Source organism: Peromyscus maniculatus, chromosome 4, assembly GCF_049852395.1.
Source record: "Peromyscus maniculatus bairdii isolate BWxNUB_F1_BW_parent chromosome 4, HU_Pman_BW_mat_3.1, whole genome shotgun sequence".
Classification (NCBI taxonomy): Eukaryota; Metazoa; Chordata; class Mammalia; order Rodentia; family Cricetidae; genus Peromyscus; species Peromyscus maniculatus.
In genome coordinates this window covers 47686589-47713887 of record NC_134855.1, presented here as the reverse complement: position 1 = coordinate 47713887, position 27299 = coordinate 47686589, and the positions used below count along the sequence as shown (strand labels likewise).

The window sequence follows — 27299 nt, the reverse complement described above, 5'->3', positions numbered from 1 at the left end:
GTCCAAGAAGACTGAGGTGAAGGGAAAGTGGCTCCTGGGCTTCTTTAAGGGGTCCACATGTGACCTCATTATCCTGTATCATCATTCTGATGACCACAGGCACGGAGGTGTGAGCTAGTTCAGATGGGCAGGGTCCACAACAAATCAGGGTGGGCCCTGGGAGAATGAAGGAAGGGACCTGTCCTGTTCTCCTTGTTCTCTTCAGTCTCGTGGGGAGTATGATGTAGGCACTCGGTGTTCTGCACCAGGTGACATTCATTGCCATTAATAAAGGGGGGAAGAAGGACAGTTGTGCATACATTATGTTCTCTTTGGGTCCCCTCTGATGTCCCTAGGAATGTCTACTGTCCCCTCCTCCCTGGCACCTTTCACTAGGAATTGCCCCCCCCCCCCCACATACACACACTGCAGGAGACTGCCTTCCTGGACTCACTCTCCTCGGAGGGCAGAGATACAGCTGAGGACAACTATGGACAGGCTTCTGGTTCTCCATTTCCCTGAGAACTAGCTAAGGCTGTGATCACAATCTCACTGCTGTTTAACGTCTCCTTGCCCTGTGGCCCTTCCTCACTTCCTCCTTTCTCTCTCAGCTAATCTTTTATGAGGACTCACTAACAAACCTTCCACGGGGCTATACTGTTAGAACACGAATTTCTGTGAAATGTTTCCACTTTATAGAACACAATAGCGTTTTCCAACTGGATTCCTAGATTCACTCTGTGTTAGAAGAAAAGAGGATTACGGTTTTTTGTTTTCTGGGCTTTTTGTTTGTTTTTTGTTTTGTTTTGTTTTGTTTTGTTTTTGAGACAGGGTTTCTCTGTGTAGCTTTGGAGCCTTTCCTGGAACTCGCTTTGTAGAGCAGGCTGGCCTCGAACTCACAGAGATTCACCTGCCTCTATCTCCCAAGTGCTGGGATTAAAGGTGTGCACCACCACTGCCCCGCTGAGGATTGCGTTTTTAAAACCAGAAAAAGAAGAAACCTCACCCACACTCCTTGCTGTTCATATTGTGATGTCTCACATCCGTTCGGGTACTACAATGTCTTACATCTGTTCCGGTGTCTGGTGCACAGGAGAGACCTACCCCTCCAATGCACACCTGTAAACACGCTGGTCAACAAGGCACCTACTCGCCCCCAGCATTCGGCTTATGCAACAGAAGCCTCTTACCTCCAGGACCAGCCACAGCTGTCCTCCCACACAATGATCCACTTTGTAAAACATCCCATAAAACTTCACAACATTGGGATGATTAGGAAGAAACTGCAGAATTTTGTATTCAGCCTCGATCTCCTCATCCATATCCTAAAGGGGTTTAAAAAAAAAAAAAAGGAATGTACTTGGTTTAGACTGGTATGTAAGGAAAGATGCAGAAAGGACTTTGTACTCAAGTCATCAAGTAACAAAGCATGTTGATTATGGGTTTGAGTCTTTTTGAAACATGATCTCACTATGTAGCCCAAGATGACTTCAAACTCACTGTGCATCCCATGTTGACCTCCAATTCAAACCGCCCCCCCAAGGCCTGTACCTCCCAAGGGCTGGAGTTACAAGTGTGTACCACCATACTAGACTACTATATATTAACGTCACCATTGTCAGATATTAAAAATACCCAAGAGCTATACTGACCCCAATTCCAACCTTTCGGTTATTATAAACAATAAAATTTCTTTATAATATTTTTCATGAATTTTATTATTCTAAATAGCTTTTTATTGAAAAATGAAGAATTTTCAAAGATTGAAGGGGCCCACACAAGATACAACTTCCCTGTGCAGCCCAGCTCAGAGCGTGGTGACCTCGGCGCTTTGAAAGAAAATGTCACCTCAGATGATTGAATATCATGAGGCAGGTTCATTTTGTGACTTACAGGAAGAACAGGAAGTGAAATATAGCATTTTCCCCCAAAAGAACAATGTTTAACAGCCCAAGACACTAAAGCCAAAACAGCAAAAAAAAAAAAAAAAAAACACGCAAGAAACCAAAGTCCAGGGAAGCTTTGTTTTTGTTTTGTTTTGTTAGCTTGTTTTCTGTTTTTTGAGACAGAGTATCTCTATGTAGCCCTGGCTGACCTGGAACTTGCTTTGTAGACCAGGCTGGCCTCTCTGCCTGCCTCTGTGCGCCCCCAACCCTCAACCCACCCTCCCTGCCCCCTATTCTCTCACCCCCTCATGTGCTGGGATTAAAGGCATCCTCCACCACGCCCAGCAAGGCCAGGAAAAAATTTAATTCCAAACCATGTCTTATCTTTCATAGGCGCTAACAACCCAGGATTCATTTTGAGATTTCCTGACAGCGTTCATGAAAATTATCCCTAACTCGGAAAAAGAAATCACAAACTCAATGTGCCCAAAAGACCAGATGGCAGTTACAAGTCCCTCCATTACTCACACTGACGGGGTCCAGGATCTTCACAGCTGCCAGACTCCCATCTCTCTTGTTGGATACCTTGTAGACCTTGCCATAAGTACCTTTGCCAATGGTCTCTATGATCTCCCAGGTGTCCATGGGGTCTGGGAGGGATTCCAGTCCAAGCATCATGGGGTTATAGCGAAATAATCCATACAGGTGTTTCCTGTGGAGAAACTGTATCAGGAGCAGTGGATCACAGGATCAAAGGGTCTGAATCAGTAGCCTTGTTACTTCTTTTTTGTTTCCTCCTGTGTTTTCAAGGAAGGAAAAGAATCAAAGTATCCATAGGAAATGGTAGTAGACGCCGGAGTGGAGAAGTAGCAGGACTCCGACATGTGCTAAAAACACCAGTGTAAAAGACGATTTAGGCACTGTGAGAGAAAGAAGAGGTTAGAAGGGAGGCGCCGCCATGTTTGAGCATCTGACCTGCTAGTGTCCAGAGGTGGCTGCTGTCGAGGAAAGCAGCTGAAAGACAGCAAGTCCAAATGTGTGTCCCCACTTACAGAAAACTTGACCAGGGTTCCCGGGCAGTCGCTGGAAATGAGTCCACACACTCTGTGTGCAAGGCCAAGGTGCACATGCCAGATGCTGGTCTGTGCACAGGACCCACTGACCAGTCGTAGGGTCCTTTAAAGAGGAGCCAAGCCCATGCCCCATCCACACAGCAATCACCTCACATGCAAATCCCACCAAGCTGCTGCTGACTGGAGCTGCGGCTCACTGCCTTGGTTCAAGGACGCAGATGTTCCGAGTTCAAGTTCAGTAAGGCAAACTCCACACCTGATGCTGTGAGAAAGTCCACTCTGGATCAGGGGCCCTCGGGCTGGGAGGAGTGTCTTAACCTAGGTTTGCTTCTAGACCCCACAAAAGTGACCCAGGTTCCACCAGCAAGAGCCATGGCACCAAATCCCCGCCCCCAGACTTTAGCCTTGTGGTGAGCGTTTCACTTTGCACTTCTCTTTTCTAGATAATTCTCCCAAAGGAAAGCCCTGTGACTTGGCACAAGAATTATTTTTTTCCTTTTGCCCTGCCTAACTAGGAACATTTCAAAAATATTAAAGCTGAGCTAGGTGACATTATGGAATATATTCCTATATTCCAGAACTCAGGAGGCAAAGGGAGAAGAACCACCATATTGAGTTCAATCCTGAGCTACATAGTGAGTTCCAGGCCAGTGTCCCCTACCCTCAGGTAGGTGTGTGTGTGTGTGTGTGTGTGTGTGTGTGTGTGTGTGTGTGTGCAGGACAAAGAACTGTCTCTGGATTGAGAGGAGACAGATGTGGCCCATAGGTAAATGGTGGTTTATAAAGGTAAATGAGGAAACCCCTGTGTTAGGATAAGGTGCCTAATTTTAATTGGGCACATTAATTAGGTGAGCCAAAGGGGGCTTCTGATTGCTGGACTTCAATACTTTGATAGCTGGACTTTGATAGTCAGCCTCAGGAGGAGGAAGTGACCAAATAAGGGAATAGACCTTGGTGACTAGTTTTAGGAATGTCATCTGACAGTTTTTAGCAGGCAGAGGGAATGGGGGAGAAGGGCAAGGCCTGCCACAGCCATGCCTGCCATGCTCGGGACAGACAGAGTCCCTTCACCCATCATGAAGGATTGAATTCCAGCTTAAACCTTAGACAAAACCAACTCTTCCTTTTGTCCTTCAGGTATTTTGTCATATCACTGAGGAGAGTAACTAAAGCAAAAACCATGACCAAAACCCCACACGAAACCACCAAATCCAAGTCCTGTTCTGCCGTGTGCCTGCAGCCGGTGCTATGAGCCCCCCCCCACGCCCCCCACTCCACCCCCTGCCCCCAAGCCACAAGTCCAGCCGGTTGAGCAAGTCCCACCCAGGTCCAGAGGAGTCACAACCTCTCCTCCCGCCCAGCACTTCAAAAGTCACTCTTCTTCACTATCTGTTCACCTCATTTGGGGTACCTCCACACCTTTTGTGTTGCTAGTTACTAAATATCTCTAAATTACTCGCATTTCCCTCTTGGACATTTTTAAAAGATACTTAGTAGCCATTCCCCAAATGCAGGAAACAGTACCACTCAGCGCATATCAAAGTGAACCAATTATAGTAGAAGCAAAAGAGAATTATTCAAGCCCAGTCAGGTACTGCTGCTGCTCTGGGCTCCGGGATAACAGTGATCTTTCGTGATCTGGCAATCATCCAGGGATAGATGGGAGTTCAAGACTGGAGCAGAATTTCTTTGCTACCATCAGAAGAACTGAAGGAGAATTAGCTATCAAAGGAGTAACTTTGCTGTGATATGACTCGCTGTCCTTTGCTTTGAGACTCTTGTGTTACTGTTCTTGTCACTGTGACACAAGAGAGGTGACACAGTCCGTTATGGCAGAGAAGGTATGATGGTAGGGACAGGACCAGCTCGGTCGGCACGAGTATAAGGCACTGGGTCACAAGGCAAGCAGTAGACAGGAACCAGATGACTGGGGCTAGGAACACAGTGGGCTGTGACCCTGCCTGTGATCCACTCCCTCCACCTAGGCCCATCTGCTAAAGCCCCACATGTTCCTCCAAACAGCACCACGGGCTGGGGACCAAGTAGGGGGATGTTCCACATTCAAGCCACTCCAACAGCTCCCAAGCCCCCTGCCCCTGACAGCACTCTCCAGCTAGGCTTCCACATGAGCAAGAAATGAGACAAGCTGGGCTTGGCCAGACAGCCTGAGGAGATGCCTAGACCACAGCCCATCAGCCATTTGTCTTCCACATTTAGAGCATTCTTTTCCCACTCCAATTAACCTAATCTAGGACCTCTCAAAGACATGAGCAGGGATTTGTCTCCTAGGTGAGTCAGGACCCTGATAAGTTGTCAATCAGTGTGAAGATCATAGATAACTGATTCCATGTACCGGGTCCTGCGCTGAATACAAAGGAGACCGTGGGCTGAGCACCAGCGCTCAGCTCTGTCTGTTGCCTGACTGCAAGTATAATGTGACCGGCTGCCTCACTCTCCTGCTGCTGTGGCTGCCATGCCAGGGTGCACTGTACCCACCCACTCTGACCAAAATAAGCCCTTCCTTACATGGCTTTGTCAAGTGTTTTTCACAGCAGAAGACAAGTAACTAGTACCTGGCCTTACCATTGTGACAACGACCTCTGTCCCCCATTGGCAGAAACGCCTGTGCTGGGCTGAGCTCTGGACTCGTCAGCACTCTGAACAAACTGCTAGAACTATCCTGCCACACCCCCGGCCAGTGGGAGACTCTGCTAGAGCCATAGCTCTTAAGCCTCAGTCTCTCCACCTGCCCCACAGAGTGGCCGCAGCTGCCCCATGTCCTGTTCCCACTTCATTCACAGGACGGCTGCTTGGTGTGGAGGATGACAGGGTGCAGGGAGCATGGGGAAGCGTCGCCAGAGCGCAGCGGGATCCACCTCAGACCCAACAGGGCTTAGAAAACACTTCCCACTTTGTACTTCACTTTGGGCCACGAACCAAGTGAGTTTTGCTCTGACCGGTTATTAATCTCAGACCTGAGTAGAATTCCAGGTCTGGATGATGCCATCAGAGACTGTGGCAGAGAGAGTGTAACAGGTCCCCAGAACTTAGCACAGCCGATGCCACGATAGAGGCAGCGTTCTGACCTTAAGACCCAGCACGAGGGCCCCAACACCTGTCAAAATGGGAACAAAGACCTAACCCATCAACGACCTAGTCCATAGTTCCAGGAAGGTCCCTAAATGTCCTAAGCTCACCCGTTGGCTTCTGTAGCTCTGCCTCTTGCTAACTGAAATGTTGACAACCAGGATGTGGTTTTTGTGCTTTAAAGATGAAGAGCTGTAAGGCTCAGGGCTGCATGATTCAGGCAAATTCCTCACACAGCAATAAAGAGTTTCTTTTTGGCTTCAAGAATGTCCATGTAGTGGTCTTGGGTGGGCTTTCCTCCCAACAGGAGAGGACTGTGGAGACCATCAGCTCTGTGGGGGATGCTGAGGTGGACACCGAAAAGAAGCTCTGCAGCTCGGGCAGAAGAGGAGGGAGAAGATGCAGAGAGCCATCCTCTGGAGCCCTGTGGGGTGACCAGCCACCCTGTGGGACTGCCTCCGTCTTACCACCGGAAGTTCTGCAGTTTGGGAATGATCTCAGAGCAAGCTCAGTTGTCACACCAGCTTCTGGAGCCTTCCAAGGACATGGGCATTAATAACCAGAGCATCGGCAGAAAACCACCTATTGAACTCATCACCTCACCCCCACCACAGCTGAACTGTGGCACCCTCTCTAATATTTTGAAATCTCAACCCTCAGTACCCCAAGACGTGACTCTATGGGGAGGCAGAGGTTTTACACAGATAATTAAGGGGGAATGAGATCATAGTGGGGTGTGACGAATGCATTATGACTCGCATCTGTACAAGACCAGTAGATTAAGGATCAGATACAATCTCCACCCAGTTTCCAGAATACCAGTACACAGTTAAATTCTCATCTATACCACATTCTGGGAACAAAATTCTCATCCTCCCCCATATCCCTGTGGTATCTGACCCCTTCCTCTACCAGGAATAGCCAAGTCAGTAGCAAGGCAAAGGATCTTCCCTCAGAGAGGCATTTCTGTTCAGAAAGTAAGAGTAATGAAGAGAGTAACTCAGAATGAACACTCTCCTACCTGCCCACAGATCATCAACCTAACGTCTAAGAAACACAGACTTCTCATTACCTAAGCCCCTGTCTAGACAGACAGACATCACTTAGTAAAAGACTTCACTAACAAAATACTTCCCTAACCTTGGAAATTCAAAATAATGCTCCCCCCCCACACACACACACACACTGCACCAGCTTCCTTTTTTTCCCTCTATAAAACAAACTCCTGAAAGGCAGAACTGTATATCTGGCATTTGAGACAACACCCCCCTCCCCCCCACACACACACAATTATGGCTTACTATTTTGTAAGATTTTCATTGTGGTATTGTACCAAGCACTATGTAAGAGAAGGGCATTTTCATACAAATATGTATTGTGCTTCGAGCAGATCCCCTCTTCTCCACTCTGCTTAGTCCCATTTTCCTCACAGACAATTATACTTCCATTTTCATGTCCTATGTACACACGTCATTTTATTTATCCACATAAAATCCAGCGTGACAGTTAATCTTGGTCATCAGCTGGACACACTGGGTCAACTGGAGAATCGTCTCCATCAGGTTAGCCTGTGATCACATTTTTTGGATTGCTAATTTATAGTTGGTGTAGCAGGGCCCGGCCCACTACTGTGGGCATCCAGCCCCTAGGCAGCTGGGCCTGGACTGTATACAAAAGACAGCTGAATAGGAGCCTGGAGCAAGCCAATAAGCAGCATTTCTCCACGGTGGTTTCTGCTTCGAGCTCCTGCCTTGATTTCCTGTCTTGGCTCTTCTTGGTGATGAATCATTAGCCTGTAATATGAAACAAAGCCTTTCCCTCTCCAAGCTGTTTTTGCTCAGTTTTTCTCACCACAGCCAGAAGTCAAACTAGAGCATGCAGTAAATGAGAAAAATCAAGATATTGGTCTTTTTTTTAGTTGCTTCACTTTGTATGGTTATCTCCAGTTGCATCCATTTTCTTTATGCAAACCACATTCCTTTATTCTTTGTAAGTGAAAATTTTTACTGTGTATATACACATTTTCTTTATTCATTCCTTTGTTTTGGGACATGAAGATTGGTCTCATAACTTAGCTACTGAACAATGCTGCAAAAACCATGCCTGAGTAAGTATCTCTGTGACATGTTGACTTAGAGTCCATGGGTAAGTACCCAGGACTGGTGTAGCTGGCTCCCAGGGTAGATCTAGTTTCAGTTTTGTTTTTTAATTTTATACATATTTCCATAGAAGCTGGATGAGTTTACACTCTTCCCGGTAGTATATGAATTCCCTTTTGTCCACATCCTTGCCATCCTTTATTGTTTCCCTTTTAAAAAAATCTATTACAACTTTATCACAAGGATAAATAAAAATAAAAAGGCTAAAAGCAAATAAAAAAATAACTGACACACACAGAAGTGAAATTAACCAGGCCCAATGTTTATACATCTTTGTGAAGCTCTCTACAGCTATAACAGCCAATCTGAAACAATGGAGCTTCACAGTGGACCTATAAACATTCATTTTCTTTTTCAATGGGTGGGTGGGTGTGGGTGGGTGTAGGCATGGGAATGTGAGAGCAGAGAGCATCGGATGCCCTGGAACTGGAGTTACAGATGGTTGGGAGTCACCTGACACAGGGGCTGGGCACTGACCGGGGGTCCTCTGCAGGAGCAGACAGTGCTCTGGACCACAGAGCCATCATGCCCTGCCATGTTATTTGTTTTCTTCATGGCTGTCATCCCGGCTGGGGGAGATGGAATTTCAGCGTAGTTTTGCATTTGTCTGATGACTGGTGAGGTTGAATGATTTCTTTTTCATGTTCATTGGCCATTTGTCCTTCTTCTTTGGAGGACTTTAGTTTTCTTAGTTCCGGTATAGTCTAGATATGAATGCTCTGTCGAATGTACAGCCAGCAAAGGATTTTCTTCCATTCTGTAGGCTCTTTATTCAATTCATTGTTCCCTCCACTGGGCGGAGGCTCTTCCATTTCACGAGGTCCCGTTTGTTGACTGTTGGTCTTACTTCCTGAGCAACTGGAACCCTATATAGAAAGCTTTTCTCTCTTCCTGTATCCTGAAGTGTCCCCCCTTGTCCCCCCAATATTTCAGAGTTTCAGGTCTTACAAGGTCATCGATCCATTTGGAGTCAATTTTTGTGCAGAGTGAGAGACAGGGACCTAGTTTTGTTTCTCTCCATGTGGATACTAGGCTTTCCCAGCACCACTTACTGAAGAAGCTGTCTTTTCTCAAACATGTGTTTTTAGTATCTTTCTCAAAAATCAGGTGGCTATAGTTGTCTGGATTTATATTTGAGTCCTTTATTCTAGTCCATTGATCTAAATGTCTGCTTCTGTGCTGGTCCCATGCTGTTTTTGGTAATTTGGCTCTGTAGCATAACTTGAAATCCGGTGTGGTGATATCTCCAGCAGTACTCTTGCTCAGAATTTCTTTGGCTATTCAGACACTTTTGTGTTTCCATATGAATTTTAAGATTTTTTTTTCCTACTTTGGTGAAGGGTTGCCTTGGAACTTTGATAAAGACATCGCTCTATAGATTGCTTTTGGTAATACAGCCATTTTCTCATTGAGTCTTTTCAGTTTATGAGCATGGGAGGCCATTCCACTTTCTAGTGTGCTCTTCAATCTTGTTCTTCAGTGTTTTCAAGTTTTCATTACAGAAGTCTTTCACTTCCTTGGTTGGGTTTATTCCGCAGTAGTTCTTTGTTTTGTTTTGCTTTGGGGGCCATTGCAAGTGTGAATCCTTGATTCAGTTCTCGGCGTGTCTGTTACGAGTATACAGGAAAGTGACTGGTTTCATGTTATTTTATATGCTGCAACTTTGCTGAACATGTGTATCAGATCCAATAGTGTCCAGTAGTGTTTGGAGAGCTTATATAGAGGATGACATGATCTGCAAATAGGGATAATTTGACTTCTTTTCTACTTATTTTCTTTTTATTTCCTTCTCTCCTGTTATTGCTCTAGGTAAGATGTCAAACATTATTTGAAAAGGAGTGGACACCCTTGCCTCCTTCCTGATTTTAGTGAAAATACTGTTTTCCTCATTTAGTATCATATTGACCATAGGTCTGTCATATATCGCCTTTATATTTTAAAATACCTTTTAAGTCCTTGTAGCTTCAGTGCTTTTATCATTATTTTAACATGAATTTTCTCGAAAACGTTTTTGGGGAGGCTGAAGAGATGACTCAGCCGTTAAGAGCACTGGCTGCTCTTCCAGAGGACCCAGGTTCAATTCCCAGCACCCACTTGGCAGCTCACAACTAACTCTAGTCCGAGGGGATCTGGTGCCCTCTTCTGGTCTCTGCAGGCACCAGGCACTCAAGCGGTACACAGACATACAGGCAGGCAAAACACCTACAACACAGAAAGCAGTGAAGTAAATGTTTTTAAAAACTTTTTTTAATTTGTTGAGATGATCATGTGATTTCTGTCCTTGAGTCCAATTACATATCATATTACTTATAGATTTGTGTATGTTGAACTATCCTTGAGTTTCTGAAATGAAGCCAATTTGGTCAGTTTATTATATTTTAGACACATTCTTAAATTTTGTGTACAAATATTTTACTGAGAATTTTTGCATCTATGCTCATAAGGGAGATTGACGGATTGTTTTTCTCATTTGTTTGGTTTTGGTATCAGAGTAATACTGGCTTCATAAAAATAATTTGTAGCATTGCTCCTTTTTTTTACATGTGTGAAACAGTTTGGGATTAGTTCTCCTTTAAAGTCCTGGTGGCATTCAGCAGTGAACCTGTCTTATCCTGGGATATTTTCAGTCGGTAGATTTTTTTTTTTAATTACTGTTTCAGTCTCATTGGTTGTTAGGAATCTGTTTAAACTATTTATTTTAATTTTGGTAGATTGTATGCAAATTCATTTTTTAAAGTATTTTCTACTATAGTGGGTATAAGTTTTTAAAGTATGTCCTGGTGGAGGGTTGGAGAGATGGCTCAGAGGTTAAGAGCACTGACTGATCTTCCAGAGGTCCTGAGTTCAATTCCCAGCAACTACATGGTGGCTCACAACTATCTGTAATGAGATCTGGCTCCCTCTTCTGGCCTGCAGTCATACATGCTGTATAAATAATAAATAAATAAATCTTTAAAAAAAAAAAAAAAAAAAAAGTATGTCCTGGTGGCTTTTCTAAATTTTATCATTACCCATTGTAACGTCTACCTTTGTGTGTGTGTGGTGAGGGCATGTACAAGAGTGTGCACACATACGTGAAGGCCGGGGGAGGGGGAAGATAGGTGTCTCACTCCAGCACTTCCCACATTATTCCCTCCAGACAGGCTCTCTCACTGAGCCAGAAGCTGGCTGGTTCAGCTAGGTTGGCCGGCCAGTGAAATCTGAGGGTCTGCTCATCTCTGTCCCTCAATGCTGGGGTTGCAAACACATGCAGCCATGCCTGGCTTTTGACATGATGCTGGGGGTTCAAATATAGGTCTTCATATGTGCACCGTAAGTGCTGTTATCTCCAGAGCCGTCTCCCCAGCTCCAGTGTCTCCCCTTCATCTCTGATTTTATTAACGAGTCTTCTCTTTCGTTCCTTTAGTTTGGCTAAGGGTTTATCAATCTTAGTTTCCTTCTCAAAGAACCAAGTCTTCCTTTATTTCATTGATTCTTTGTAGCGTATTCTATTGTCTATTTCTATTTCTTTGATTTCTGCCTTGATCTTTATTCTTTCTGGCTGCTGATTCGGGTTTTGGCTTGTTTACAAAGTCCCGAAGGTGCACCATTAAATTGTTGTTAGCTTGAGATTCCTCTGATATTATAGTGTAGGGAGATGCAGCTGTACTTTTCCCCGCTGGTTTCTCTGTATCACAAAGGTTTTAGAATGTTGTGTTTTCTTTTTTCATTCTGTTCCAGGAATTTTTTTTTAAATTCCTCCTTAATATCTTAAATGATACATTCATCATTCAATAGCACATTGTTTAATCTCTATGTTTTTGTGTTTATCCTGCCATTTCTCTGGCTGTTGATTTTTAGTATTATTCTACTGTGATCAGCTAGAATATAAGAAACTATTTCAATTTTCCTGTTAGTTAAGGTTTGATGTGTGTCCTATTGTACGATCTGTTTTAGATAAAGACCCTTTGATGAGGACAGCAGCCTTCCAATAAAATTCTGTTGACAAGAACAAGCACACTGACACCATTGCTCTCTGAGATGAGTGACAAGGAGAGATCTTGAGAGAATAGCTCAGCTCACAAGAGCAGTGACTAGCCCACATCTGAGCATGCCACTGGGGAGAAATATCCCAACCTTCTCCAGGCTAAGAGCCTCACCAGTCTCAGGAAGAGGGAAGTCTACTGCCCCCAACAAGAAGCCTTACCCTTCCAGAGGAACTCATATCCAGAGGGCTCTGTGAGCAAGCTGCACACTGGCTCCTGACTGTAAATGGAGCATACAGCCACAATTGATCTCATCAAGACTGAGCATCTAAAGACTCCCCAGAAGTGATGGTTTCAATGAGCAGCAGATGATGCGCTTTTGAAGAATCAGCAATGAAACGTGGTATGGTTTGGCAAACATCCTACCATAGAGATTTGTTCCAGTTCCTTACATTGGGAGCACCACAATAAGCAAGCCATATGTTTTAAAGCCTCCTGACAGAGATCACCCTACTCCCTAAGAAGCAGATGGCCAGAAATGTTCACCCTGAGCCTGCCGAGCTCCAGACGACCAAGTACAGCACCAACAAAGAACAGGACCCTGCCAAGCAACTCTCAGCAGGTACAATCAGCAAGTTCCATGCTGTGAGAAATCCCTATCCCAATGCTTTCAGCAAATACACTGCAAATTAAAAAAAAATTAAAGAGTAAATGCAAAGTTAAAAAAATAAAAGGCTTAAAGTAATTGGTATGAATTTTGTTATTTGATAATTTCATACATGAATATAATATATCCTGATTACCCTCCCCCCATCACACACACACATCCTGTCTTTATCTCCCTCCCAAACATTTCTGAAACAGAGTTTACCCAGTCTAACCCAAGCTAGCCTCAAACTTGTGACTCTCCTGCCTCCATTGGCCATGTGCTGGTATTACAGGTGTGTACCAGCATGCTTAACTTTGAAATACATTCAAATAATGTAAAATCCAGTGTGGGTTGACACAAAAAGGTAAAAACCTTATAAAACCGGATGGTCTAGGGAAGTACTGTTAATTAACTAGTAGTTGTGATCACTGCCATTGTGCTTTCGTTCATAAAAATGGTCCTTATCCATTAGGAGTACACACTGAAATACCTGTGCATGAAATGAATAGCACAATATCAGAAAGAGTATAAGAGGGAAAATAAAAGTGGGCATATGTAAAACAATATTGACCACAAGGGATCATTGATAAAGCTGGGTGCATGAGGGTTACACAGTTCTCAGCAGCAGTGGGGAGACAGAGCCCAGCACTGTGGCCACAGCCTGAGGATTTGCTCCTCTAGGATCTTGCTGAAGCAAAACTGTATCCTCCATCACACCACGGGGAGAATTTCAGGATGAGTCCAAGTGCAGCAAAGCTTACGGGTTGAGTAAGAAGGGATACAAGTCGCACCCACCTCGGCTTGCAGTGCAGGCATCCGAAGACCAAGAGGGAGCTTTAGAGATGACCAGTGCACAGCCAAGACACAGGAGTGAGCTACGCAAGAGAGTCAGATTACCTATGTGTGTGACTTCGTAGCTCGCTACCTGACAATGCTTGGAGGATGTGAATTTGTAGCAATGTTTGAAGATTAAGAGTTTTTAGAGATACAGGCCCAGCGGCGGCCCGCAGAGGTAGACAGGCCCGGCAGCGGCGGCGGCCAACAGGGACATACAGGCCCAGCAGCAGCCTGCAGAGGTAGACGAGCCTGGCAGCAGCGACAAGCAGAGGCAGGGACGCCTCTAACCCCAACACCCAGGGAAGAAGCTATCTTTGTGGGACGGAACCAGAACGAATCTGAACACTCCGTCTGAGGACAGCCCAGGGCCCAGCTGCTGATGCTGCAAAACCCAACAACTTGGAGGTGTTGGTGAGACTACCCCGCTCAGCTGAAATCCATCCGGGAGAGGATTCAGATCCCTACAGTTTGAAGTCTGAAGAAACAAGATCAGCTGAGGAGTTGACGAATGAACAAAACGTGACCTGGGATCACAGAAGGCGCTGCCCAGCCACCAAACCAGATCACCAGAATCATAAGTATACACTTCACCGACTGAGATCAGCTGCCCCTGAAGAAACAGCCCAATAGCACCAATTTAACCAAGAACTCCTACTGAACCAAGACTAAAAATTAGAACAAGGAAGGCACTCTCAGACACAGACACCACCTGCACCGAGCAGAGGAAGAGATGAGTAGACGCCAGTGCAAAAATACAGGCAACAACATAAAGACCTATATGGCAACATCAGAACCTAGTGATTCTACACCTGCAAGACCTGAATATAACAAGACAGAAGAAACAGAAGAAATCAACCCTAAAAACGACTTGAAGAAGATGATAGAAGCCCTTAAAGAAAAAATAAAACATTCCCTTAAAGAGGAAATAAAAAATTCCCTTAAAGAGGAAATGAAAAACTCCATTAAAGAGGAAATAAAAAAAGTCCCTTAAAGAAATGGAAGAAAAAACGAACAAAAAATGGGAAGAAATCAAAGAAAGCCAAGGAAAAGCAATTAAACAGATGAAACATTCCAAGATCGGAAAAATGAATTTGAGACAATAAAGAAAACACATGCTGAGGGAATGCTGGAAATAGAAAGCCTGACTAAATGAACAAGAACTACAGAAACAAGCATAACCAACCAATTGCAAGAGATGGAACAGAGAATCTCTGACACTGAAGACACAATAGAGAAAATAGATTCATCAGTCAAAGAAAACACTAAAGACAAAAAAGTCATAACACAAAACATCCAGGAAATTTGGGACACCATGAAAAGACCAAACCTAAGAATAATAGGGATAGAAGAAGGAGAATACCAACTCAAAGGCACAGAAAATATATTCAACAAAATCATAGAAGAAAACTTTCCTAACCTAAAGAAAGAAATACCTATGAAGATACAAGAAGCTTACAGAACACCAAATAGGCTGGATCCAAAAAAAAAAAAAAAATCCCCTCGCCACATAATAATCAAAACACTAAACACACAGAACAAAGAAAAAATATTAAGAGCCACAAAGGAAAAAGACCAAGTAACATATAAAGGCAAACCCATCAGAATAACACCAGACTTCTCAATAGAGACTATGAAAGCTAGAAGATCATGGACAAATCTCATGCAGACACTAAGAAACCATGGATGTCAACCCAGACTATTATACCCAGCAAAACTCTCAATCACCATAGGTGGAGTAAACAAAATATTCCAGGATAAAACCAGATTTAATCAATACCTGTCCACAAACCCAGCCCTACAGAAAGCACTAGAAGGGAAAATCCAACCCAAAGAAGCTAAACACATCCATGAAAAATCAAGCAATAGATAATCCCACACCAATATACACCAAAGAAGGACAACACAACACAACCACAAAAAATTACAGGAATTAACAATCACTGGTCATTAATATCCATCAATATCAATGGTCTCAACTCACCTATAAAAAGACACAGGCTAACAGAATGGATAAGAAAACAGGACCCATCCATCTGCTGTATACAAGAAACACACCTTAACTTCAAAGACAGACACTACCTCAGAGTAAAGGGCTGGGAAAAGGCTTTCCAAGCAAATGGACCTAAGAAACAAGCTAGTGTAGCTATCCTAATATCTAATAAAATAGACTTCAAACTAAACTCAATCAAAAGAGATCAGGATGGACATTACATATTTATCACGGGAAAAATCCACCAAGATGAAATCTCAATTCTAAACATTTATGCTCCAAATACAAAAGTACCCACATTCATAAAAGAAACACTACTAAAGTTTAAAACGCACATCAAACCCCACACATTAGTAGTGGGAGATTTCAACACACCACTCTCACCAAAAGACAGATCTACCAGACTGAAACTTAACAAAGAAATAAAGGACCTAACAGATGTTATGACTCAAATGGACTTAATAGATATCTACAGAACATTCCACCCTAACACAAAAGAATATACCTTCTTCTCAGCACCCCATGGAACCTTCTCAAAAATTGACCACATGCTTGGCCACAAAACAAATCTCAACAGATACAAAAAAATTGGAATAACCTCCTGTAACTTATCAGACCACCATGCCTTAAAGTTAGACCTCAACAACAACAAAAATTATAGAAAACCCACAAACTAATGGAAACTGAATAATGCCCACCTGAAACATCAATGGGTCAAGGAAGAAATAAAGAAAGAAATTAAAGATTTCATAGAATTCAATGAAAATGAAAGTACAATATACCCAAACTTATGGGACACTATGAAAGCAATGCTAAGAGGAAAATTCATAGCTCTAAATGCACACATAGAGAAGATGGAGCAATCCCATACCAATGAATTAACAGCACAACTGAAAGCTCTAGAACAAAAAGAAACAAACTCACCCAGGAGAAATAGACGCCAGGAAATAATCAAATTGAGGGCTGAAACCAACGAAATAGAAAACAAGAGAACAATACAAAAAATCAATGAAACAAAGAGTTGGTTCTTTGAAAAAATCAACAAGATAGACAAACCCCTAGCCAAATTAACCAAAAGGCAAAGAGAGAGCACCCAAATTCACAAAATCAGAAATGAAAAGGGAGACATAACAACAGACAATGAGGAAATCCAGAGAATCATCAGATCATACTTCAAAAACCTGTACTCCACAAAAATGGAAAACCAGGAAGAAATGTACAATTTTTCTGGATAAATACCACATACCAAAATTAAATCAAGACCAGACAAACCATTTAAATAGACCAATAACCCCTAAAGAAATAGAAACAGTCATCAAAAAGTCTCCCAAGCAAAAAAAGCCCAGGACCAGATGTTTTCAGTGCAGAATTCTACCAGACTTTCAAAGAAGAACTAATACCAATACTCTTCAAAGTGTTCCACACAATAGAAACAGAAGGAACACTACCAAACTCTTTTTATGAGGCTACAATTACCCTGATACCCAAACCACACAAAGATGCAACAAAGAAAGAGAACTACAGACCAATCTCCCTCATGAACATTGATGCAAAAATACTCAACAAAATATTGGCAAACCGAATCCAAGAATACATCAAAACAATCATCCATCACGACCAAGTAGGATTCATCCCAGGGATGCAAGGATGGTTCAACATATGAAAATCAGTCAATGTAATACACCATATAAACAAACTGAAAGAAAAAAAAAACCACATGATCATCTCCTTAGATGCTGAAAAAGCCTTTGACAAAATCCAACACCCCTTCATGATAAAGGTCTTAGAAAGATCAGGAATACAAGGAACATTTCTAAACATAATAGAAGCAATTTATAGCAAGCCAACAGCAAACATCAAATTAAATGGAGAGAAACTCAAAGTGATACCACTAAATTCAGGAACAAGACAAGGCTGTCCACTCTCCCCATATTTATTCAATATAGTACTAGAAGTTCTAGCTAGAGCAATAAGACAACAAAAGGAGATCAAAAGGATATAAATTGGCAAGGAAGAAGTCAAACTTTCACTATTTGCAGATGATATGATAGTATACATAAGTGACCCCAAAAACTCTACCAGGGAACTCCTACAGCTGATAAACTCCTTCAGTAAAGTGGCAGGATACAAGATCAACTCAAAAAAATCAGTAGCCCTCCTATACACAAATGATAAAAGGGCTGAGAAAGAAGTCAGAGAAACATCACCCTTTACAATAGCCACAAATAATATAAAATACCTTGGGATAACACTAACTAAACAAGTGAAGGACTTTTTTGATAAGAACTTTAAATCTCTAAAGAAAGAAATTGAAGAAGATATCAGAAAATGGAAGGATCTCCCATGCTAACATGGATAGGTAGGATTAACATAGTAAAAATGGCAATCTTACCAAAAGCAATCTACAGATTCAATGCAATCCCCATCAAAATCCCAACACAATTCTTCACTGACTTGGAAAGAAAAATACTCAACTTCATATGGAGAAAAAAAAAGACCCAGGATAGCTAAAAGAATCCTATATGATAAAGCAACCTTTGGAGGCATCACCATCCCTGACCTCAAACTCTACTATAGAGCTATAGTAATAAAAACAGCTTGGTACTGGTATGAAAACCGACATATGGACCAATGGAATCGAATTGAAGACCCTGACATTAATCCATGCACATATGAACACCTGGTTTTTGACAAAGGAGCCAAAACTATACAATGGAAAAAAGAAAGTATCTTCAACAAATGGTGCTGGCTTAACTGGATGTCAATATATAAAAGATTACAAATAGATCCATATCTGTCACCATGCACAAAACTCAAGTCCAAGTGGATCAAAGACCTGAACATAAATCCAGTTACACTAAACTTAATAGAAAAGAAAGTAGGAAGCACTCTTGAACGCATTGGCACTGGAGACCATTTCCTAAATAAAACACCAACAGCACAGACCCTGAGCACAACAATTAATAAATGGGACCTCTTGAAACTGAGAAGCTTTTGCAGGGCAAAAGACACAGTCAATAAGACAAAAAGACAGCCAACAGAATGGGAAAAGATCTTCACCAACCCTACATCTGACAGAGGATTGATCTCCACAGTATATAAAGAACTCAAGAAACTAGACATCAAAATACTGAACAGTCCAATTAAAAAATGGTCTAAAGTGCTAAACAGAGAATTCACAAAACAAGAATCACAAATGGCTGAAAGACATTTAAAGAAATGCTCAACATCCTTAATCATCAGAGAAATGCAAATCAAAACGACTCTGAGATACCACCTTACACCTGTCAGAATGGCTACAATCAAAAACACCAATGACAGTCAATGTTGGAGAGGATGTGGAGCAAAGGGAACACTCCTCCACTGTTGGTGGGAATGTAAACTTGTACAACCACTGTGGAAATCAGTATGGCGGTTTCTCAGAAAATTAGGAATCGAACTACCTCAAGACCCAACCATCCCACTCTTGGGCATATACCAAGGAATGCTGATTCATACCATAAAGATACATGCTCAGCTATGTTCATAGCAGCACTATTGCTAATAGCCAGAACCTGGAAACAACCTAGATGCCCATCAACGGAAGAATGGATAAAGAAAACATGGTACATATACACAATGGAATACTACTCAGAAGAGAAAAACAATGAAAGCATGAAATTTGCAGGCAAATGGATGGAACTAGAAAAAATCATCCTGAGTGAGGTAACCCAAACCCAGAAAGACAGTCATGGTATGTACTCACTCATAAGTGGGTTCTAGATATAAAATAAAGAACAATCAGACCACAACCCATAGAACCATGGAGGCTATATATATAGCATGGAGGTCCCTAGGACGACTGTGGCTTATAATAAATTTTGGGTTTACTCAATTATTGAAAAAAAATAGCCAAATGAATAGAAACACATGAACTATGAACCAAAGGCTGAGGGGCCCCCAGCTGGATCAGGCCCTCTGAATAGGTGAGACAGTTGATTGGCTTGATCAGTTTGGGAGGCAACTAGGCAGTGGGACCGAGTCCTGTGCTCATTGCATGAGTTGGCTGTTTGAAACCTGGAGCTTATGCAGGGACGCTTGGCTCAGTCTGGGAGGAAGGGACTGGACCTGCCTGGACTGAGTCTACCAGGTTGATCACAGTCCTCGGGGGAGGATTTGCCCTGGAGGAGGTGGGAATGGGGGGTAAGCTGGGGATAAGGGGAGGGGGTGGGAGGGGGGAGAATAGGGGAACCCGTGGCTGATATGTAGAACTGAATGGTATTGTAAAATAAAATAAATAAATTTTTTTTTAAAAAAAGAGTTTTTAGAGTTAGACACACATGAGGAGTATTTGCTCATTTCTCCTCTCTTGACAAACTTTCTTTTGTAAATGAATCATAGGGGTTTTATTAGTGCCTGTTTTTTAGATTCAGGAATGAGAGGAGACTGCTAACCCATTTGAACTTGAAGTCACAGCCCAGACCTTCTGGCCCTAAGCAAGCATGTATGCTATCAATTTCTAACATCCCTGTTGAACCATCCTTAAGAGAATGAATACTGTTCCATAGATGATCTTGGCTTTATTCGTTGTCTCAAAGATTCCGGACTTTCAGGCAGTCAGACTGTAAATGATGTCTCAAGAGGACAAGGCTCTTTCCTTCCCAGGTGTCTTTTCTCTTTCTATTTCTATCTTGCCTCCCGAGGATACTACAGGCTTTTCATTTGTCATAAAAAATTAATCTGTGTAATTAGTATATATGAGTGCAGATTCTGGTATTCACACATGTTGAAAACCCCCATCTCCTGCAGTATTTCTTACCAGCACCGTGGGACAGCTCAAAGTTTAAAGTGTAGATGAATGCTCTACTTACAAAGGAGAAAGTTAAGTTACTCTTAGAAGACCAACAGAGCCTTTCTTACCCTCACTCTGTAGCAAGGAATTGAGTGAGAAGAAAGAGTGTCATGGCATCTACAGTCGTATTATCAAAAGTGTCCTTCCTCCTCCAGTATCACTGGGACACAGCCCTCTCCCAATGCGGCTGCTGTCCCAGCTAAATGCAGAAGTGTAGTTAGGAAAAACTCATTAACGGTTGAATGGCCCATGGAAAATCAATAGTCAGAAGAATGGAGTGACCTTCTTCTGCCTGTGGGCTCCTGTCCTTTCTTCCCAAAGGAAGCAGAAGAACAAATGTCTATACTGTGGTGAATGACATCACCACAGAGCAATATCATCACTTTCCTCTTGTCCCTAAGAAGTAACTTCCCATTGTCATGCAGGTGGGTCCACCCACAGCCAGACACGTCACAGAAAAGAGCAGAACTACATATCACCTCACTAGTAGATGCCCCTCAGCAGCCAAGGAGGGGTGCAGAGGAAGATAAATAGTCCAAAGGAAGCCTTGATTTTAGCAGTAAAGGAGTCCAAGAAACAAATTCCATACAGTGCCCTTAAAACTGATGTGTTAGAAGAAGAAGAAGAAGAAGAAGAAGAAGAAGAAGAAGAAGAAGAAGAAGAAGAAGAAGAAGAAGAAGAAGAAGAAGAAAACTAACCCAGAGGAAAAGGTGCCCCTGATGGAGGCCCCGCTCATTTACCTAGACCCTCTCAAAGACCTGACACTACTCTCCCATGCTGGATCAAAAGCAGCAAAAGAGTCCTGATGCTTACCAGATCGTAGTGAGTGCTTAACAGACTCATTCTGATGTGTGACCAATTCCTCCACATGCTGCTGCATCCTTCCTGTCACCTCTCAGGTTAATCAAAAACCAAAACTTGAGAGATGGTTGGAGAGATGGCTCAGCAGTTAAGAGCACCTGCTGCTCTTGCAGAGGACCCAGGCTCAGTTCCCAGCACCCACATGATAGCTCAACATCTCTAACTCCAAGGGATCTGATGCCCTCTTTTGGCCTCAGTGGACACCAGACATGCATGTGGTACACAGGCACACTTGCAGGCGAAACATTCAGATACATAAAATAAAAACAAATAAATCCTTAAAGATAAAACTAAGTTACTCATAGATAATATTCCATCTCCCCATCTTTCAACAACAGGTTAGCTAAAATATCACTTATGCATTCAGTGAGTAGGTATTAATTACCAGTTGTATTCAGTTATAAAATGCTCTACAAGAAACTTACGGAGGAGGAGGAGAAGAGGAAGAGGAAAAGGCCGAGGAGGGGGAGGGGGAGAGGAAGGAGGGGCAGGAGGGGGAAGGAGAGAGAGAGGTGGGAGGGGGAGGAGAAGGAGAAGAAGAGGAATGAGTCTGTTTGTTTAGCATACTTTCATGACTCCTGGAGCAAGCTGACAAATAAGAGCTCGGGCTCTCCTTTCCCTGGAACCAGACCAATGTGCACTAACAACACAAACCTCGACAGCACAAGAGGCAGCCGCAGTTACCACACAGAAGAGGACGTCCTCTTGTAAAGTAGATCCACCCACTGCCTCTTCTTCCAGAGTGGGGTGGGGTTTTGAGACAGTGAAGGGACAAGTCTCCCTTGTTAGAGAGACAGAGAGAGAGAGAATGAGTTAGTAGTGGGGAAATGAGTCAGGAAACCAGTGCACGGAAGAATCACCACTTATCTGAGTCTGTTAAGTACTCAGTGGGACCTGGAACGGGATGGGCTCATCTACTCTCTTCACCTAGTGTGGGGGGGGTTAGCTCCCAGACCTTTGAGAGGCCCAGATAAAGGAGCAAGGACAGGAGTTTATTAAAACCCCTTCACCTGTATGGCCCAATCTGAGGCTCCTAAGGAGATGAGTAGGTCCCAGTCTAACCAAGGAACATTACCAAAGCCATGTCCACTGGATAAAGTAGAGGTTTTGGCACCAGGTGTATAAAGTGAGGAGATGACCACTCCAAGGTATGGTGGAGAAGAAGGGTTTTTTGGGGGGTATTGGATTTTGGGGTTTTTTTTAGATATGAAGGAAAGGACAGCCAAAGGTAACAAAGACTATTGGGGTCCGTCCCTGGATAGTCCTCTCCCAGTGTCCATGGAAGAATCTACAACCAGCTGATAATCTAATCTTAGATGATATGAAATAAATCTACATACATGAAACTCTTTAGTCCATACACTTTATTCTTCTGAGTCAGTTCTCTCTCTACACAGCTTTTCTGCTCTCTTATTTAGCTCCTTTCTCGCCTGATTTCTCTCTACATTTTTCTGCTGTTCCCTCTAAGTGCTATCTTAATTCCTTCATCTAGTGTTTTCCTGCCCCAGGTGTGTGGTGAGATCTGGGAGGATCAGAAACCACAGGACTCAATAGAAGGCCTCCCTGAGAAGAGAAGGGACAGAGAAGCAGGAACCCGAACAGACCCCACCTGAGACAGAGGGGACAGGCAAGTTCTTTAGGAATTCCGAATCAGGCTTCTCAGGGCCTCCCACCTTAGACCCTTAGATCCCATAGGCTCGGTCTCTAGACCCCAGGACACCTCCTAGGGCAATCTTCTCGGAAGCACCCCCCACTCCCAACACACACACAAACCAACGTGAGATTCTCACAAGCTGGTTTTTTCCTTACTATCCCAGGTAGTAGCCTGGCCTCAACCCTTGCAAAAATACCTTCATTTAGTCCCTAATGGAAGTGCAGCCTTACCTGTGCCAGCATCAACCCAAAGCAACTTGCAGCCTGTGCCCTGGACCTCCTAGGGTTGGTCAAGCATATCCAGGGGGATATAAATAGAAACCTGTCCAGCAACGTTCTGTACTCTGGAGGAAGATACCGTTTCTGAATATGCAATTCAGAAGCCTCTTCCAGATGGTAGAGCTGGATATACATAAGCCACAAATGAAAGAATGCTTCCAAACCTGCAGAGTTTTTAGGAAGAGGAAAGTTGTAAAAGCCAGAGGGAGCCTATACATTATATATTACCATATATAATCATATATCACATCTATAATAATATATATTAAATATAGCGAACATCCAGAGATATACACAGTAAGAACACACATCCCTGGCAACCATGAACACAGGAGGGAATTCCTGGCCAACACAAGCTAGCGCTACATGATCATACTGTCAGAGAAGGAGCTGCTATCACAGCTTGTCTGCACACAGGTGGCCAGGACCAATTTGAGTACTGCTCAAATGCCTTCACTTCTGCCCTCCTTTTCCCGCTGGCAATGACCTCATGATGGCCCCACTGGTTAGATATTCTTTTCCAGTACTTACTACATGGTCTGACATTTAATTGTCCACACATTGGTCTTCACCAGCGAGTTTCCTGAACATAGAGGCCATCCCTTAGTACGCTTTTCTGACCTATAGGCAAATAAATACCCATTCAACTAGTGCTGAATAGATGTTCCATACTGGAATAAAAACCTGTGAAGTTGATGGTGCACTGTAGGTGGACTTTTCTGTGCTGTCAGTCAGTTCCCAAATAACCACACAGAGACTTATTATTCATTATAAATTCTCTGGTATCTGGCATGGTGTGAATGGAGGTGGGGAGATCCCCACTGCCTCTAATGTGGTGTGATTATCTCATGGAAATATCCCGTTCTACTGGGCATTTTTACCTGTGGATTTTTATGAAGATGATTTCCTCTAAAGCTGTACTGTTTAACTAAAGCAATGATTTTATACAATAATAGTCTTAGTTTAAATAAGATTTTGATGATTGAGGGTCTTTAATAAATGTAATAAGGGATTATGATAGAGGTTAGCTTAGTGAGAAAACTAATATAGGTAAAAGCAAGATAGAGTGTTGCCCCCACCCCTGATAAAGCCAGGGCAGCAGAGGATAGAAAATAAGAACAAGGAGATGTCACACAGCTAGTTTCTCTTGAGGAGCCACATAGACCGTGGCTTAGGTTAATGATCAAGGAAAACAACTGAGTCCCAGAAGCCCAGCTAGCTTAAGTTCTTTTAATGTTGGGAGATGTGTTCACAGGTTTCAGTGTGCATCATAACTAAAACAAAGCTTTAAATAATGGCTTAAGACATTTTTATTAATAGCTTTGAGATTTAAGAAAACAGAACTTGAGAAACAATTTAAAGTTTAGAAAGGCACATAGTTGAGTGAGGGACTCGTTAAGGTCAGGAAACAAGAACAATTGTAGCCTGGCAATTGCTGGCTGATGTACCTTTCTTACTAGGATGGGTTGGTGATCAAGGGTGATTATTAATTCCTTTTACCCATTTCTGCCCTCAGCTTCCTGATATAAAAAAAAAAAAAGAACTGTAGATGAGTGGGTGTGTACCTGAAGATTTAAAGTAGAGCTAGCTGACTGATTATTTTTTCATATATATAGAAGTTTGGATGTGTGATTCTTTTAAGACTTCTTATAAGATTACCTTTTGAGAGAAGTAATACAATAATTGATCCTTTTTTTATAGCCTCAAAATTCAGGCTGCCAGTAAAAGAACTGGCTGAGAAAAATTCCCTGCTTACACTCTGTTAATCTATAACAAGTTGCTTGGGTATGAATGTACGTGGGTTATTGGGACAACTTGTTTTTCATCTGTAATATGTAAAATGTTTGATCACGTAAGGGATATGAAAAACATGCTTTTTTTTACTTGTATTCATTGTAATCATTCACTTGAAAAATACTGTGTAGCCACATTGTTAATTTTTATATTGCTTGAAAGAGTCTACTGGGGTACATAAGCTGTAAGGGAAAAATAAAGACACGAGAGACAGAAACAACCAGGAAAGAGGTAGAAGGAAAGTTAGAAGGAAGACATCAAGACAGACAGAAGGAAACCATCAGAAGAATGAAGATACATCCCAAATTCAGGCACCTGTCATCACTGCCACTTAGGCCACCGTAGGTCGCATCAGAAAAAGATGACCCTGAGGCAAAGGAATGTAACCCTTTGCAAGGTGCATGGCTTGGTAAGCCGAGCCTGGCTGACTCTAGACCTCATCACCTCAGATGCCCCTCTGTCAGCTTCTCTTCCTGCCCCTGCCTCCCCCCCATCTCATTTTCACACAGCTATAACAGGGTGTTTGCGAACAGTCCATAAAATTACTTCTGCTTTTACAACAGGGCCCAACCATCTCCCACCACCCACACAGGCCCTTCCGATCTGCTGCTCTCTCCCTCTGAACCCCTCGTGCCCTTGACCCTTCTTCAGCCTCTCTTGTGTCCGGTTCACCAGGCGGAGTGCTACAGCCTGCAGCCAATACACCCTCTTGCAATCCCTTTGGCCCCAATCTCTGTTCCTCCCCCTTCTGGTCAGGGCCTCCTGGCAGCCCCGTTTAACCCGTCTTCAGAGGAAGCTTCCAGAACCGTTGTATTTAGTGTGGATTCTGAGGTGTGAGACTGCAGGTGTGGGCTGGCGCTGCAGTCCTGTCTCAATGCCTCCTCAGAAATACAAGGTTAGCACAGACGTGAGGAGGAGGAAGGCCGCCTACGTGGCAGGAGAGGGTGGAGAGGTCCCTAAACGAACGGCAGAGCTTCCTGCAGGGCTGAGCCGCCCAGGACCTCAACAGTGTGGGCTTGTCTTGTCTTTTCAATAGTTGACTCCTAACCTAGGCCTCTGGTTGGACAGAAGGCCAAACTTTTGGGAGGAGGGGACAGGGGATGGCATGCCTGACTCCCTCTGACAAGGAGGCAATGAGGCTAGAAGAGGCCACAGTCTCAACCGCATGGTTCCATGTCCACACTGCTTCTGGAGGGCTAATGACCACGCAGACTGTCTCTAGAGCGGGGAAATGAACCTTTCCTTCCCTAGGGAGCACTGAGACCAGGACAGCCAGGAGCAGCAGGCATCTAGAGCCTGGCAACTCTCTAAGGTCTCTCCCCCTTGACCACCCTCCCCCCACCTATGAAGGGTGAGCTGGCTGTGAACTGGCCTCTCAAAGTTTGTGGCTGGCAATCCTTGCTGAGTTGATCAAGCCTGGGGCTGTTGACCTTGAACCTCCTAGGGAGACACCCAGGGTTAGAGCCACTGAGGCCTGGGGTGACTGACCTGAGTTTCCTTGTCTGATGGTCAATGAATTTTAGATATTAAACATCAACAAATATTGAGAGAAAGAAAGATTTGTGGCATAATGGAATTTACTTAATATTGTTCCAATTGCTACCTAATTCACAGGCCAGTCACGATGCTGCAGTCACTAAGGAACAATACGTAGCCACAGCCATGACAATGATTAACTAAATGATCAGATTTTTCACTTCCTTACCAAAGCCTGGGGAAATCTGAGCTGTGGCTGCCTTGAACCTCTCTGAGCAAAATACATTTAAAAGCAACTGCAAATTACTGATGACTAATGCCCTTCAATTTGGCCTCAAGCTGAGAGATTGTGTGCAGAAATAAAGTGGTTTATAATCCCACAGGCCTGCTCTATTATAGACTGCAGGAGACAAATCAAGTGGCTGTGAACTGGGCTGCCTGTGTGTGTGTGTGTGTGTGTGTGTGTGTGTGTGTGTGTGTGGTGCACACGTGTGCTCTGTGTGTGCTGTGTCCGTGATGTAGGTGGGGATCATGAACCTTACAGTGTGTGCATGTGAGGGTGTGTGTGTATGTCCGTGTGAGAATCAGTACTCAAAGAGGGTGTTTCCTCTATTTGATGGGAGTCCAACAGCCCAGACAGGAGCAGAGCTAGTTCTGAGGACCCAAAATCAGTGGTGGCTGCCAGGGGCCCAAGGCCAAAGCCTGTCACCCCCCTCAATTGCCTTTCAGCCAGGGCGGCCACATCTGCCCTTTGCAGAAAAGCAATCTCAAGCAAGCCCA

The 27299-nt window shown here is 43.5% G+C and overlaps 1 protein-coding gene across 2 annotated transcripts in view; it reads right to left on the bottom strand.

Moving 5' to 3' along the window:
• The window catches only part of Myo3b (myosin IIIB), a 394965-nt gene that overhangs the window by 344806 nt on the left and 22860 nt on the right, over positions 1-27299 (bottom strand). Inside the window, exons 1-3 of one of the 2 annotated variants that reach the window (XM_006972402.4) lie at positions 6493-7139; positions 2394-2577; positions 1170-1304 (exon numbers count right to left, since the gene is read on the bottom strand). In XM_006972402.4, the coding sequence (XP_006972464.1) occupies positions 1170-1304; positions 2394-2543 (285 nt within the window). In that variant the 5' untranslated portion in view covers positions 2544-2577; positions 6493-7139. Of the gene's footprint in view, positions 1-1169; positions 1305-2393; positions 2578-6492; positions 7140-27299 lie in introns of those variants that run through there. The other variant, XM_076569620.1, reaches the window with a different exon arrangement.